Source organism: Ambystoma mexicanum, chromosome 7p (genome assembly GCF_040938575.1).
Source record: "Ambystoma mexicanum isolate Mex_15411 chromosome 7p, UKY_AmexF1_1, whole genome shotgun sequence".
NCBI lineage: Eukaryota > Metazoa > Chordata > Amphibia > Caudata > Ambystomatidae > Ambystoma > Ambystoma mexicanum.
Window position 1 is genome coordinate 648,490,109 of NC_090939.1, and position 15,893 is coordinate 648,506,001.

General features: G+C 42.5%; 1 protein-coding gene across 4 annotated transcripts in view; it reads right to left on the reverse strand.

Moving 5' to 3' along the window:
• REV1 (REV1 DNA directed polymerase) overlaps nt 1–15,893 on the reverse strand; it is a 1,193,441-nt gene that overhangs the window by 375,861 nt on the left and 801,687 nt on the right. For all 4 annotated transcript variants that reach the window (XM_069636691.1, XM_069636693.1, XM_069636692.1 and 1 more), the window contains one exon: nt 11,419–11,618. In XM_069636691.1, coding sequence (XP_069492792.1) covers nt 11,419–11,618 — 200 coding nt within the window. The remainder of the gene's footprint in view (nt 1–11,418; nt 11,619–15,893) is intronic.

A 15,893-nucleotide genomic window follows, 5' to 3' on the forward strand; every position in this document is an offset into this window, starting at 1 on the left:
TAAATCCCCGGAGGAAGCCATGAGGTACATTGAGCACAATATCCCGCAAACACAGAAAGACAAGAACTCACAGTCCAATTCGAACACTTGAATGAAGGTTACCTGGATTCATATAATAACGGTGCAGTAGCCATCGGATCAGTCTGGTTGGTAGAGGGACAAGGACAGACTCACCAACCAGGGCCGCCCGATTGTTTTTTTCAATAGTTGAAGTTCAGTTTGGGATCTACACTGTCCAGTTGGGGGGATAGTGTGGGAGGGTGAAGGGGGGACTACAGGGCCTGTTGCCCACAAGTTGAAATGGACAATTCACATCACAGCGCAAGAAGCAAGATGGAATACATTGACAAGGGAAATCAGTCACATGAAGGAAGGGACGAAAACATCAAAAGCAAAGACAGGAGAAATACAGTAAAATAACAGCGCAATCAATAAACCGCAAGCCATGGCAAGCCTATGACACCGACCCCAATGGCAATTAAGGGACAAGGCGTTAAATTGCTCACTTGGAACATTAGGGGGCTAGGCCACCCGATAAAGGCAAGGAAGATATTGGCATATGCGAATCAACACACCGTGGACATCCTCCTCCTACAAGAAACACACGCCACGAAATAGATCACTGACACATTTGTACGAAATTGGAGACCCGTGAAAGTGGCCACAAACTACTCCAGGATGGCAAGAGGAGTACTCATAATTGTACACAAATGGCTAAACTTTCAAGTGATTACATCTATTACAGACGACGAGGGTCGCTATGGGATCTTATAGGGGCAACTACATAACCCAGATATTATTCTCGTAAATACTTCTGGTCCAAACTTGCATAGCCCGGCGTTTTATCTCCGGATTGTAGAGCAGCTGTCACCCGTAGGCGCTGCAACAGTGATATGGGGTGGGGACCTCAATCTAATACTGGACTTGGGCCTTGACCGCTCCACAGGACACTGCAAACAGCGTTGACACACTGAAGCAAGCAATGGTGACACTACCCCTGGTAGATACTTGGCGCAAATTGCATCCACAAGAGAGAATATACATTTTACTCCAGGGCTCATGGCTCCAGCTCAAGGATCGATTACTGGCTATGTTCACCTGAATTGATCGCTGAAGTGGAGCACGGTGACATCCTTCCGCGTACATTGTCAGATCATTCCCCGGTCCTCTTACGGCTGATATCAAGGAGTATGACTCGAACCACCAGAAACTGGCGCATGCCCTGTAATATGCTGAGAGATGAAACAATGGTAGAACCCCTCTAAACTGAAATAGAGGAATTCTTTCTGCGTAATGAAAGATCAGTACAATCCCTGCAATCGGTCTGGGAGACGTTCAAGGTTTGGCTGAGAGGCCAGCTGATGGGGACATCATATGGCATTCTGAGGGACATAAGAAGGGAACTTACCCAGGCCGAAAGAACTGCGTGACCTCGAGGTCCAGCAGCCCGCTAATGAGTGGAGCGAACACCTACTGAAAATACAGGCTCAAATGGACAGATACTAAGGCCTAGCCGATAGAGAATTGTATTACATATCCCAACCCATACGGGCACGAAGATATGGGGAGGGGAACAAGGCCAGCAAATCAATTGCGACCCTGATCAGAACTGAGATGGGAGCTAGACAAATCACCAGCATCTACGACTCCACCGGGTCGGTACAGACATCCCCTGAAGCAATCAATGAAGTAGTCAAACAGTTCTATTCCACATTATACGCAAACGCAGACACTGTCGATCCAGAGGAAATCAAAGACTATATTGACTCCATCCCGTTGCCCAGTTTAGGAGAGGAGGAGAGGCAACAACTAGACCTCCCGTTGACGACTGAAGAAATTGAACAAACCATAGCCGACTTACAAGCAGGCAGGGCGCCGGGATCGGACGGGATTCCAGTTGACTTTTACAAGACATACAAGCCCGAAATGGCCCCCAGACTACTGGAAGTCTGGGAGGATACACTTGAGAGGGGAATATTACCAACCACCATGAGAGAGGCAGTAATCTCAGTCCTGCTTAAACCGCACAAGCCCCCCCAGGATCCCTCATCCTATCGCCCTTTATCCTTTATTAATACAGACACCAAAATCTACGCTAAAGCAATAGCAAACCGCCTGACCCCATACATGAATAAATTAATCCACACGGATCATTTGGGATTTATCCCAACACGCTCAACCGTACTGAATCTACGGAGGTTTTTCGCCATCACATCACAACTGGATCCCAAAGCAAAAGCGGATGCTATCACCCTAGACGCGGTAAAAGAGTTTGACTCTGTCTCATGGAATTATATGTTTTTGATCCTAGCCAAAATGGGGTTTGGGCCGACATTTATAGGGTACAACCGAGTGCTATATAAACAGCCATCTGTAGGGGTGAGAACAAACAATACTAGGTCATCCCCCTTCACACTAGAGAGAGGGACCCGACAAGGCTGCCCTCTTTCCCCCTTCATATTTGACCTTACGATAGAGGGTATGGCAGCCAAGGTAAGACATGAACACACATGGAGGGGCATCCGTATCAGAGGGTCCCCACAGCTCCTTTCATTATACGCCGATGACACAATGATATATGTCAGGCATCCTGAGAGACAACTACCCGCGACCTTGAAGGAAATATCCACTTTCTCAATTTACTCTGGCTACAAGATAAACCAAACAAAGTCAGATTATCCCGTTGACTCAATCCACCATGCAGTCTCCGGCTTTAACTGGGTTTAGGTGGTCCCCCACCTCTGCACGCTACCTGGGAATACTAATGTCCAGCGATAGACAAACACTTTTCACAAACAATTACGAGACATACTTGCACACTCTAGAGCAAAAACTCAAAATCTGGGGTGCATTACTGATATCTCTATACGGACGGGTCGCCCTGCTCAAAATGGTTGTGGTCCCTAAACTACTTTACTTGTTCTGCGGTGTCCCCATATGGCCGGGAAGGGAATTCTTTCACAAAATGCAAAAACTATCCACCGCCTTTGTGTGGGGAGGGAAATTAGTTAGGCTCAATTGGCAAAAGATGTGTGAAAGATACGAAACCGGCGGCCCCAGACTATGTACTATATTTTCAACGTGGCTCAGGCTCATTATGCTCGATGCTGAGCGGCCACAGCCGAACCACACGCCCATGTATGGGCCCAAAAGTTTGCAGTAGCCCCCTCCAATATTCAGGCGATGCCGTTTACTACAACCAAGGGAAACATCACAGATATAGACCCAGTGGCCACTACTGTATGAGCTTGGTCCTCCCTATTCGCTAGGGTGGGATGCGATATCCCATATTGGCCATTTATCTCCTTGTGGCACAACCCTGGTTTAGAACCCACGTTCAACATCGCACTTCAGAGAAGATGGGACCCCAATAAGGAAATGAGACTTGGGGATCTCTACCTGGAGGGCAAGTTCGCCACACTGGAGATAGTGCAAGATAAGCTAGGCGCAGGTCTCATCACGACCTTACAATACTACCGCCTAAAAGGGGCATGCAAAAGAAAATGGCCCACATTTCCAGATGCCCCCGAGTCTTACATATTCATAACAGCAACTATGACGCAAGATGGCTTTATAGGTACAATATCTACCCTATACAGGGCAGCCCAAGAACATACCCCATCCAAAAACTGCATGAAACAAATATGGGAGCGAGATCTGGGGATCACCATTGAGGATACCAAATGGCCCAGATACTGCCAGCACACTAAATCTATCTCACTTAACTCCAATTTTAGATTAATACAATTTAAGATCCTGAATCACTTACACATTACACCAAACAAGGCATCTCCATTCGACCCAGCACGGTACACAAACTGCCCCAAATGCAAATCCAATGTGGCGAACTCTATACATATGTATGGAACTGCCCCCCGGTCAGAGCATTCTGGGAAGAAGTTGCCACGACAGTAAGAGACATCATCGGGCTATCTATACCAGCGACCCCGCTGAAGTACTTGCTGGGTGACATTGGCAAGGCACCAGTTAAGACCCGTTGTTTTGTAGCTATTGCAGGGGCAGTTGCCAAGAGGAACATACTGCAGGCTTCGAAAGCCAAAACAGCCCCAAACCACAAGACTTGATTGAGAGACGTATTATATGTCCAGGAGAACAAAGAACAGTACGTTAGAACCGTGCCGACGGTGTGTAGACCTAAGGACATATGGGCCCCACTGCGGGCATACCTATCAGCTACCCAAGACAGCGATGAGGAGACCATAGTCTGAATACTCCAATAGACTGTCAGATACCTCAGACTGAATAATACAAATCTAAATTCAAATGCTATGCTATACCATGATGTCCACTCCGGTGATGTAGAAATGTGTATATGCTAAATGCCTGTCAAATTTAAAATAAAAGTTATTAAAAAAAAATATATAATTCTAGATTGACATTTATTTTGCCTTACCTGACAGATGCAGATCAATCAGGCATAAAATTAGCTAGAGGGACACAACGCAATAGCCAATGATTGATATACATTGATAATGTAGATAGGGCTAAATTTCCATGTGCCCTACATTCAGTTGACAACAAAAAGGCTTTGAATGGCCCTACACTGAAAGGGTGTTGGATAAACCTGGCATTAACCCCATTTCTAGAAATGGGTATTGGTAAACTATAGAATTTAGTGAATGGCACTCAAAATAAATGGGATGTTCTCATAAGATTTGCATCTCTAGTGGGACCTTGCCCTCTTTCCCCTTAATCATCTCTATGGCAATGGAACCCAGAGCCCAGTCTATTCTCCAGGAGAGAGGTGCAGGGCGTCATAATTGGCACAATAACTATTTGCAAACTTTATTTGCCAATAATGTTAATTTTACAATAGCAATTCTGCCTAAACTCTGCCTGAAATCGCCTGTGAGCTCTTGCTATTGTAGGAGATGCAAGGGTTCAAAATGAACCCAACAAAATCAAAACGATTTAAAATGTAGAAATCCCAAAATACTGTTCAAACTCTTAAATGGTTTTAAGAGTTTGAACAAGGCAACGAGAAAGGCTGTGTTACACAGATTTTTCAAATTAAAAATTACCAATCCCTCTATTTACACAACATCCATGGAGTGGTAGCTTCTCTTTTCCAAGATCTTGAAAGGTGGCCCATATTAGAAATCTCTTGGATTGGTAGTATCCATACGCTAACAATGAACCTTCTGCACTGGCTCTTGTATATTTTCTAGTCTCTGCCTGTACACATCCCAGGTCAAATGTGGATGATGGCATGTAGTAAGGTAGGCGTTGGGGTCCAAAACATAGGACGATACTTGATAGCAGCTAACTTAGTGGTAACACCTGGTTGGATGTACCATACACCGAACAATGAATGGGTTTCCATAGAATCGCTTGATATTCTCATTCGGCTGACGTACATGCAATGGCATCCCTCTCGTGTTAGACTGTACTATCTATTACCGCCCAATGCTCTTCGATCGACTCAATGTACGCTAAAGTATTGGTGGAAAGCTACTGGGAGGTATAATGTCAAATTATTTTCTTCTACCGTCCCCTATATGGGCAAAGGTTATTTTACCCCCAGATCTAGAAGACTCTAGATTGAAGGCATGGAGTGACAGGGGTCTTATAAGACTGGGCTAATGATACAATCAAGGTCAGTTGGTTGAAGCCAACTATTATTCACTGATCCACTATAAACCAAGCAACTTGGACTTCTTTAAGTTTAATGAAATTTGAGAAGAGTAGAAATCCTCTTGCAACTGATCTGTACTAGAATACTGCTGGTTCAGGCATGTGATGGATAGTTATTAGATCAAAGTTGCTCTGAGGTTGAGAGAAGAGAAGAAGGGGGAAGTAACTTCATTGATTCGATAACAAACCTATGATTGGTGCTAATCATCAAATAATTTGAGATATTTTCAATGTTGCAAAAGCAATATGTTTTACAATGGATTATATTAATTGAACAGCCTCACCTTCTCAAACTCATTATACTCCTCTTTTCATACATAGGTACCCATTTGTCAGCAGACAGTGAAATTTCACCTAGTTTGCAATTTTGGTGTTAAACTTAAACTCTGTGGAATTGTTTGGTGATTGATAGGACACTTATGCTATTAAGGTTGCAAAGGTCCTGTTAATTGTATGTTGTGTTTAGATAGATTTCTAAAATCAACCCTGACAGTGGATTTATCTATTATAGGAACAGGGAAGACACTGAAGTCTAGCCAAACCTGATCAATGTAAGGTAGCAGAGTTGCAAGGCTTCGACTCAGGAATGGTGTGGGGGTGGTCTAGGGCTACAATGAGTCCACACAAAACACCATCAATAATTCCAGTTAGACAAGTAAGTAATGAAAATATACAATGATTTAATAGGCTTTAAAATACACACTAGGCAAAGAAAATGTCTAGGCAAATATTGTCACACTTAGAATTAACAAGCATTGGCAATGCAAATAGTTCTGGCGTTTACTGTTTGCATTTTGCTTTTATAGGCACCATAGTGTAATATCACCCAAGTGATATTTATGGCCCATCGATTCATGTGGTGTCTCTTTCAGGCCAGAAGAAAGAAAGGGTGAGCAAACAAAGCCTGCAAACGCGAGAATGACGGCTGGGCAAAGGAGCACCTTTAAGACTAATGGAAAGAGTTATTTCACAGATGGGGTACAGGCCACCAATTAAGGGGGCAGAATAGCGAATGGGGAGCAATTGTGCCCCTTTGCCCCCCTCTATTAACCCCTATGACAGTCAGGGTGTGGATGTCCTAAAAATGTCTTCTATGAAGTGTGCTTGAGTGAGTAGCGAGCACAGATACCGAGCCGAGGCCTGGATGACTTTGAAGCTGTTGATGCTGAGATCTGGGTGTGAAAGGAGTTAGTCTGAGCAGACTAACATACAATTGTGGCTCTTTCTCAGCATGGTGCTGCAGTTGAGTTCTGTCTGCAGAAAGACGGGGTGGGGGTTCGGACTACGGTTGAAAAATACGTGCTTGTGGTCCTCTAGATTATAAAACTAGGTGATTCACTCTCTGTCATTGGCAGTGCACAACAGAGTGATTTTAGCAGGCTGCATGCTTACTAGTTGCACAGGAAACTGTGGGATCTTCAGACCACAGAAGGCATACACGTTTGTACGTGTAACGCCACTATTGCGTCATAAGAGCATGCATGGGCGCACACACGATCGTGTACACGTGTGACGATCCTGCTTCCCCCAGGTGTGCCTGTGCTGCTGAAATTAATAATTTAAGGCGACCACCAAAGATTACAAAGCAGATAGTCTCTGCAGTAAGGCCTAAGGCTGAAACAGCATCTAGCGAATCACTGAGGACCGCAGATGTGGCGTGCAAGAAGCTATACACCCCAGCGCACCCAACCGTGCACAAGTCACAACGCATCGAATACACACCCACAGTTCTCTCACGTGCCTACAACTTCTCACTATGCCCTATAAAAAGCACCCATTTTGCATTCGTTGGAAATGCCCCCATAGCGTGCCCCCAAATTCTAAAAAGAATAACGGGTTGCGATTATAGTCATAACTTATTTATAGTTTATATACACTAGCCATCATAGTTTTTGCTATTTCACAAAAGTCTAAATAAAGGTGTTATTATAATCACAATCCATTAGTGCTCAAATTGTGGTTATCTAGGGACGATGAAAGGCTGAGTCAGCCTTGCGGAGGTTAACGTGTCCTCCGAGCTATACTGATCTCAGGCAGCAATGGGCGCTTGCCTCACTGGGTCACTATGAATTTGCATTTTTACTTCTCGTATATGCAAACAATCGATTGATCCGTTGGTTATTTTTATTCAGTATTTTCTTTAGTAATAGATCATTTAAAATACTTCACTGTTAAAACGAGGTAGGACATGAATTGCTCCTTGTGGATTGAAATTGTTATTAATAAAATGTATATTACTAACCGTATACATTACAAGAAGATTGATGGGGAAAAGGAGTGTCACAGAATATACAGTGTTAATGGAGAATCCTCTCAGAATGCCAATCCACAGCACCACTATCGTACATTTTGACGTTTTAATCAATTGGAAAATAGAACACGCACCTGCTCACAGTTATTTGGACGTCAGTAACCCTTCGACCACCCTCCTCCATAGGTCCCAACTTGATATGGCCAAGGTGCCCTTCTCTTACATTAAAGGCAGACAAGTGCACTACACAGTACCCCATGGCCCCTCCAGACTGCTAAGAATCACTGCTCCCACACATACATCACCTCAGCAAATCTACATTGATGGAATAAGAGGTGGGATTAAAACCACATTCTAAACCGTTCCCTCAAAAACATGTGCTGGAAGGTGATGGGGATGGCCGTCAGATTTCTGAACCATAAGATATACACTCATCAGCCCCACAAGGTCTGGCAAATACAGCATGCACATAACATTTTGCTCTCGGTGCACTAGGATACTATGTGTAAATTTACTCAAAGAGAGATTATTGGGGTCATGTGCAAATAGAGGATTTATGGATTACATGTCTGGACATCTACCTTGATATCTTGCCCAGGCGAGCGACAGATGAAAGGCACCATTCCTGCACTCATGTTCTCGGCAGGCAGCAGACAGTGCTTCAGGATAGCTCCTGTCAATTTGAATCTTGCTTCCCTGGTTTGTGGGGAGAAGTCGTTCAAAGTGTCGGTGTGTCATTTTCTGCAGCCTGTTTCTGCTTTTCCACGCATTCCGAGCAAGGCATGTATTAAAGACACAGCACCCCACTGCTGGTCACCGCTTTCCAGGTATTACTCTCTGCAGCTCCACAGAGGCACTACACTTCTGCTCCGCCGCTTAAACATAGTCTGACAGGATTTCAACTTTAAAGAAGCATTGGTGCATTCAAATGAAAATCTAACTGGCATATAGTTAAATGCAGTCATTTCGCTTTCACTTAGGTAGCACGCACAGCTTCCTGGCAGCAGGCAGACGTTGGCCAGAGGGTGAAGGCCCAGCTGGTGCTTCTTTCATCACCAAGCGTTGGCATGTTGACATGCCAATGCCATACACTGCTCCCGAACTCCCCTTTACAGTTTATTTACAGTAGCAATGTTTTGGCAATATTTTGGTGGTTACACCACCAAAATGCACCAAAGCCAAAAGGATATATACAATTACCCTTAGGAGAAGATGGAAAGAATTCAATTCAATAACCACTGTAAAAGAGGTAAGTAGTCAGATGCATTAAGTTCAGTAGAACCACTTTAGAGTAACCACAAAACAGTTTCCTGACACTTAGCAGGTCTAGCCTTAAGACGGCTTGGGGCATTTTGCCCTAAAGTCATCTGTTCCAAAGTTACACTTTTTACAAAGCTTTACTATGTGACTAGACGCTGCCATGGGCTATGATTCCAACTTCAAAAAGGTAAGTACCTTACTCAATCCCAAAACACTAGGATAGGTCTAGGAAGGGATCCTTGACCAGTGAGATAGGGACAGGACTTTACGCCGATGCAACCCTAAGGAGAACAGGGGGGAAATGAATATGTATGTTAACTTACGCCCTAAACTTTGATTTCTCCTGTGACCATTGCCGAGGTTCCAAATTAATTTTTTGGGACACGTTCTTTTGTGTTTGGTCCCATCAAGGGAGGTCCAGGGATTGCAGGTGCAGAGGTCACTTTTGGCATCTGGATTTTGTTTCGGTTGGTTGCGGGGCTTGAATCTCGGTTCCAGGCACATTGCAAAGAAAAGATGAAGATTTCTGCAGAGCATGCGACCTCAGGGCACCTCCAGAGAGCAAAGAAGATGTTTTGCAATGGGAGCCACCCCAGTCGGGTGCAACAGGCGATCTTCAATGGACAAACAAAGTAGCAGGCCCTGCACAGCTTCTGTTGATGCAAGAAGGGTGAAAAAGCAGGAGCAGATTTCCTATAGTACAAGTTGAGGATCGTCACAGTTCCAAGGATGCACTCGGAACGGCGACGGCTGCAGCAAGGTAGCCCAGGAGAGAGATGGTTTGTCCAGCAACACTTCTGAAGGCATGGATCCTCAAGCAGGGGTTCCGTCAATATGCTATCTGAATCTTGAATGCTGCGGATCCTGAATCCACTCACTGCAGCCAGATTAAATGATGGTTGGAATTTCAGACACTGGGTTATCGAATACAGAGGGGGACCTAGCCCTACTGAAGGATGTGCCACAGCATTCACGACGCAGGTAGCAAGCAGGTGGACAGGATCCACTATGAAAGAGTTATTTACTATGTTTCTAAACATAAGAGATACCTGATATTAAGCGAAGAGACCCAGATGTAGGAACACTGCAGCACAACACAGGGGCACAACAGATGGGGAGTGTTGTAAAGACTCCAGGAGTTCCGATGAAGGCCGTTGAGACATCAATGGACACGTAGTTTGCTCATGTACCAACCCATAGAAGGCCGAAATATGGAGTGTTAACATGGCAGTTTTTAACTTTATGGATGACATTTAAAGCCATAGGGAATATGACCATTGTTGCAGACCCCAATACCTAAGGAAAAGGGGAGGTTGGGTATAGAGTCCTTCCCTGGTAGTCTTCTGGACTGATCGGTTTCCCCATAAGTATTAGCAAAAGACAAGGGAAGTAAAGCAGAAGGCTTTAAGTGCCTCCAAAATGTCAGGTCTGGATTCCAAACAAAGCAAAAAATAAGAGTGTCCCATAGAAGTCTACGGGAGGAAAGCAGCAAAAAGAAAATCTTCCCTAACATGTTGTATGTCTATAAAAAACAATAAAAATTCCTTATTGAAAAAAGAACAGAAGAGTTTGCATCTCAAAAATTGGGAGCAAAAACAGTTTTCTATGAAAGTCTTGGGATCATCAGAATCGCATCTTAAAATGTGTGTTGTTGGTGGCTTAATGTAAAACCAACACCACAAATCTACTGGCATCCATCTTTCCCACAGTTCCCAAATAACACATTTCTAGTTATTCAATTTTTGCTGTGAATTTTAGAGTATCATATAGCTAGTTTATAGCACTGATGTGTGTAATAACTGTTTTAGCCTCATGCCAAACTACAAACACTTCATCAAAGCAGCAAAGCCATAACAAAACTCTTTTTGCCAAAGTGGGAATTTCAAAATGTGAACACTATAAAACTTTTACTTGGACATGATTGCATGTCCAGGTGCAAATCAAATCCCCATGGAGGTTCCTATGAACTATTTGTAAAAGTTGTTTTGAAATTGAAGTTAAGTGTGGCTCAGTAAAGAACTTACAGTACAGTTCTTTCAAACCATTAAGTATTCATGGTATAATTAAGCCTGACGACATTTTCACTAATCTATTACAAAGTCTTTTGCTGATATAACATTACCAAAAGCAAGAGCAATATTCAAGAGTAACTAACAATTCAAGTGTTCTATTTATTTCATTTTTCAATAAATATTCTATTGTGGTGTTACACAAAGATTTACATCATTAGTGTTTTTATGATCATCAATTACCTGGGAGGGCGATGGAACTTCAATGCTCAGGTTAAGTCTCGATTTTACACAAATGGGTGTGTGAAGACCATTCCATTTCAATGCAGACTCTGTCTTGCTAGTAGAGGGGCTGGGACTAGGTGTCCGATGTGTTGAGAACGATGGAATTGAAGAGTGTGTTCCTGATGAGGATACCTCAAGATCCATAGCAGCTATCAATACTGCAATAGTAGAAAACAAAACTTACAGGCATGTCCTTCAAGCACACGCTAATCATGTTTCAAGGATCTAGCACTAGTAATCAGATATTTGTATTCCTTAACAGCATACCGTACCAACTGGAAACAATATTGTAATGCACATCGAAACCCATTCTAAGGTTTGTCATTTCAAGGTGAATAACTGCATATATTTAATCAGAAATACATTTGTCAGGGTTGTGGCCAGTGGCAAACTTATGTGAACCCACGCAAACACCCTGTAAATCAAGTAGGGGGGGACCTTCCACACATTGTATAAATACCCCCAAAAAGAACAATGGGGAGTCGGAGAGCAGGGTGAGGAAATTAGAGGATTGCTTACTTGGATCTATGTTAAAATAACTAAAAGAAATAACAATGCTGAAACACTGAATTTCTTTTAATCGAATTTCCAATATTTTATTTTTTTGTCAATTTTTTCGAAATGGAATGCTGGGGAAAACCCGCCGCATCTCCTTCCCCCCACCGTAATATATTGCCTAACACAGCTCACTACTTATTGCGAAAAAAATTACAAAAAAGTCAAATAATTCTATTAAAAATATGTTTTTGGCCTGCTTATTTTGCAATTGGTTTTCTCAGGTGATACAGTTTACTTTCCCTGCTCCACAGTAAGATGCAACTGAACTCGAGTGGTCCATTAGCATGAGGGAGGGAAGATGTTGAGAACAGAAGGAGGCAGCACTGTGTTTTTTCAGAGCAACTGTAATCAAGGATCTGATGGCAAGGGCAGCACACACAGAGCTCTCCCAGAGACCGGAGTGGAATATCCCTGCTTTAATTCAAAATGAAGAGGGGCTTGCAGAAATGGTTGTGTGACCCTCTTTGTATTATTTCGCAGTACCTTCCGTGTATGAAGGGGTGACTGAGTAACAGCAGACAGTGCTGGAAAAGTGCTCACCTAGCAGATTCTAATGCCAGGATTCTGTACTTTTCATCCAAGAAGATTATTTCTGGGTGAGATTTGTGCCATTGCCTGGTCACTTGCCTCAGAAAATACACTAACTCTGAGACGCACCTACAACTGTAATCATTTTTCTTATACATGGTTTAGCACCTTCAAAGATGACAAGTGCCCTCCGTTTTGACCCACTAGAAGGCGTGAGAGCATAGTGGATGTCTGCTGCCATCAACTAACTGCATGCATTTACACCTCTCGAACCACCTTGTGCATAACATTACCTCATGGGATACACTGAAGCAGCAACGGATTCTGGAGGAGCTCCGTCTACCAGGGAGGCAGGTCGTGTCCTTCCAAGACCTCCGGTTTCCATCTGTCTATTGCGATCAGCCAAGTGCTGTAAAGCGACCGTGTGAACAAAGGGATGCTCCAAACAGAGGGGACAGAAGGATCCAAGATGCTGCCCACATAGGCATGAGGCTGCCCTGAAATCCATTCCTGAGATGCCCTCACCAAATCTGATCTGCAACAATGTTTGAAGACTGGAGGTCTTCAAACATTACCTGGCCAGTTTGACAGCATAAAAGAAGACCTCTTAAAGGCAATGACGTAATTTAAGGTTAATCTTCAGGCACACCTGTTAGCACAGTGACTAGGATAACAATGCATGTGCCTACCCCTCTTCCTAGACAGTGAAAGAGAAGAAAGGTAGGCTATCTTTATCGAAAATCTTTAAACTGTTCAAGTAGCTCATTAATGTGTACTGAAAACATTTGATTTTACATGGGAAGGAGTAATATAGAGCACTGAGTAAAAGAGTAAGATTGATTTGCGCAGGAGGTAACCATTTTGGGCAAGTAAGGAAGCAGGGATTAGGATTCAGATATTCTGGTTCCAAAGTCAGCAATGTATCACTATCACATCTCCTCCGTATCCTATTCTTGTAGATCTTTTGATTTGCTATAGCACACATACAAGTCGTTTACTTAGATCTATGCATTACCTCTTTTGTCAGATGACAAAACTTAAGCAGAGGAGGAAAATATATTTGCCCAAAATCACACCATTTGGACGAATTGGAAAACTATTTTTGGAACCAGCGACATTAGTTCACAAAAATCATACAGGTTGTAAACCTAACATCACACAACCATTGAAAACTCAATAATATCACAAGAACAAATCAAATGCTGCTGGAGCCCGATGATGGGCACGTGTATATTTGTAACACTATTTACTGAAAGCTGAGGCTCCAGCTTTGTCAAATTTGTTATGCACCTTGGGTAGAAAGTACATAGTTGGCCGAGTCCTAACAAGAAAAGTATTTATTCTCTTCTCCAGTTAGTATACCTTTCCTGTACCATCCCTGAATCAATTCCAATAGTTCCTTTACTACTTGCTTAGTGGTGTTTCCCAGAAGCTTGATATAACACCCTGGTGTTGACAAGTGTTGTTTCGCCATGTGTATGTAGTCCCATCTGTTTAAAATGACCACATTGCCACCTTTGTCTGCTTCTTTAATGATAATCCTATCATCTTTAGCTAGCGACAATAGAGACTGTCTTTCTCCCTTACTTAGATTCTGATTTTTAGTAGCATATGTCTTACTATCACTGTCCAAATGTCGATGTATATCTGATGTTACTGCTTTGTAAAAGGTATCTATGACACTTTCTGTTGGTGATTGAGGATTGACCTTTGATCAGACTCTGAGCTCCTGAATATCCAGATTCCTCAGGTGTACCCCCAAATCCTCACAGATTTCCACCCTGGATTTCGGAGTTTCTGTTGCTAAAGACAATAATAGGTGTGTGCGCTCAATATCTGCAATCGTTAGAGTACTCTCCGGCTTGTGTATTTCAGGTGGGACAAAAGTCTTGATTTTGTGGTGAAAATATTATTTCAATTTCAACTTCCTTACAAACTTATACAGAACAATTTGGAATTCAATTAAATCGGTCCCCACTGTTGGTGTAAAAAAAAAAATCCTCTGTTCAATACAGACCATTCTGTGTCATTTAAAGTTCCATTAGTCAAATGAATTACAAGGTCCTGTGTTGGCTTTTTGTTACTTGCATCTTTGTACTTGAACAAGTTAGTCCTTTTATCAAGGCCTGTTCTCTGCTTGCCCATACATCTGCCTCCTCTTCTTCCTCTGAAGAAGTTCTTTGAGTTGGCGTACTGTGACCTAAAGGATCTTGGAATCTCACATGTTTTGCAATAGTCTGTTGATTTGCTCTTTTGTATCTTATAATTTCTTGCAGAAAACTTTTCCTGGCATGGGTTGCTCACTGAGGTGTACTTTCATTAATAGTACTGGATATTGAACTGCCAACAATTCCCTCTCCTTCTGACTTCACATTAGAGCTACTTGGTGTGGAAATTGGTGTACTGTTACCCATCAATCCTTTGCGGTTATCTTCATACTTCGCTTGAAATGTATATACTCTGTCATTGCGATAGTGCGATAGTCATGATCATGTCTTAAGTATTTGAGAAATTTCCTCAGTTTAACTTCATCCTGATAATCTTTTAATACTGAATACATCTTTGTGAAATGTTTAACTTTGGTACTTTCTAAGCTATCCTTATCTGCATTTTCCTGCTTTAGTTTGTCTATTTGCGTTTGAATCCTGACATGTTCCCCATCTGCATGTTCTACTAATAAATGTATCATTGTCTGGGAACTCTGCATTACATTCTCTTCCCCCCTTTTGGGCAAGATCGCGGTTAATGAAGTCAGGAAAAATCAAAATCCTCATTCCTCTTGGTAGCCATTGAGGCCTTCTCCAAAAATGTATTAATCACTCTTTGAGAGCCTTTCTAGTCTGATAAATTGTGTTAGCAATGTACAAAGGAGTCTCTGTGCATAGGGGAATGGAGACTCTTTCTAAATCCATGATGGATTTGACAACAAGGATGTTATATGATGTTCTAACGTGCAAACAGGGCATATCAACATGTGCATGTAATATTAACTTCAGTGATTGATGACAAGAATTGTAAGAGAGCAGTCATACACCTGCACCACTTGATATGTCTATATATTATTATAAACTGTTGGGATGACGGTATGAAATGAGAAGTAATAGTTCACAAACTGATGGGATGGTGGTATGAAATGAGAAGTTATATATTCTTCAGAGCAAACAGAGTATTTACAAGGGACAGCCAATATGATTTACAGATAGCTAAGGAACAACCATGACAAATAATGTGAATACAATTCTTACACTAATTCTATATGTATTACAATATTGGTACCTAAACAGAAGGCAGTGCAGTTTGTGTTGATACATGTTTTATTTTAATGATTTGATCACTGTGAATGCAGA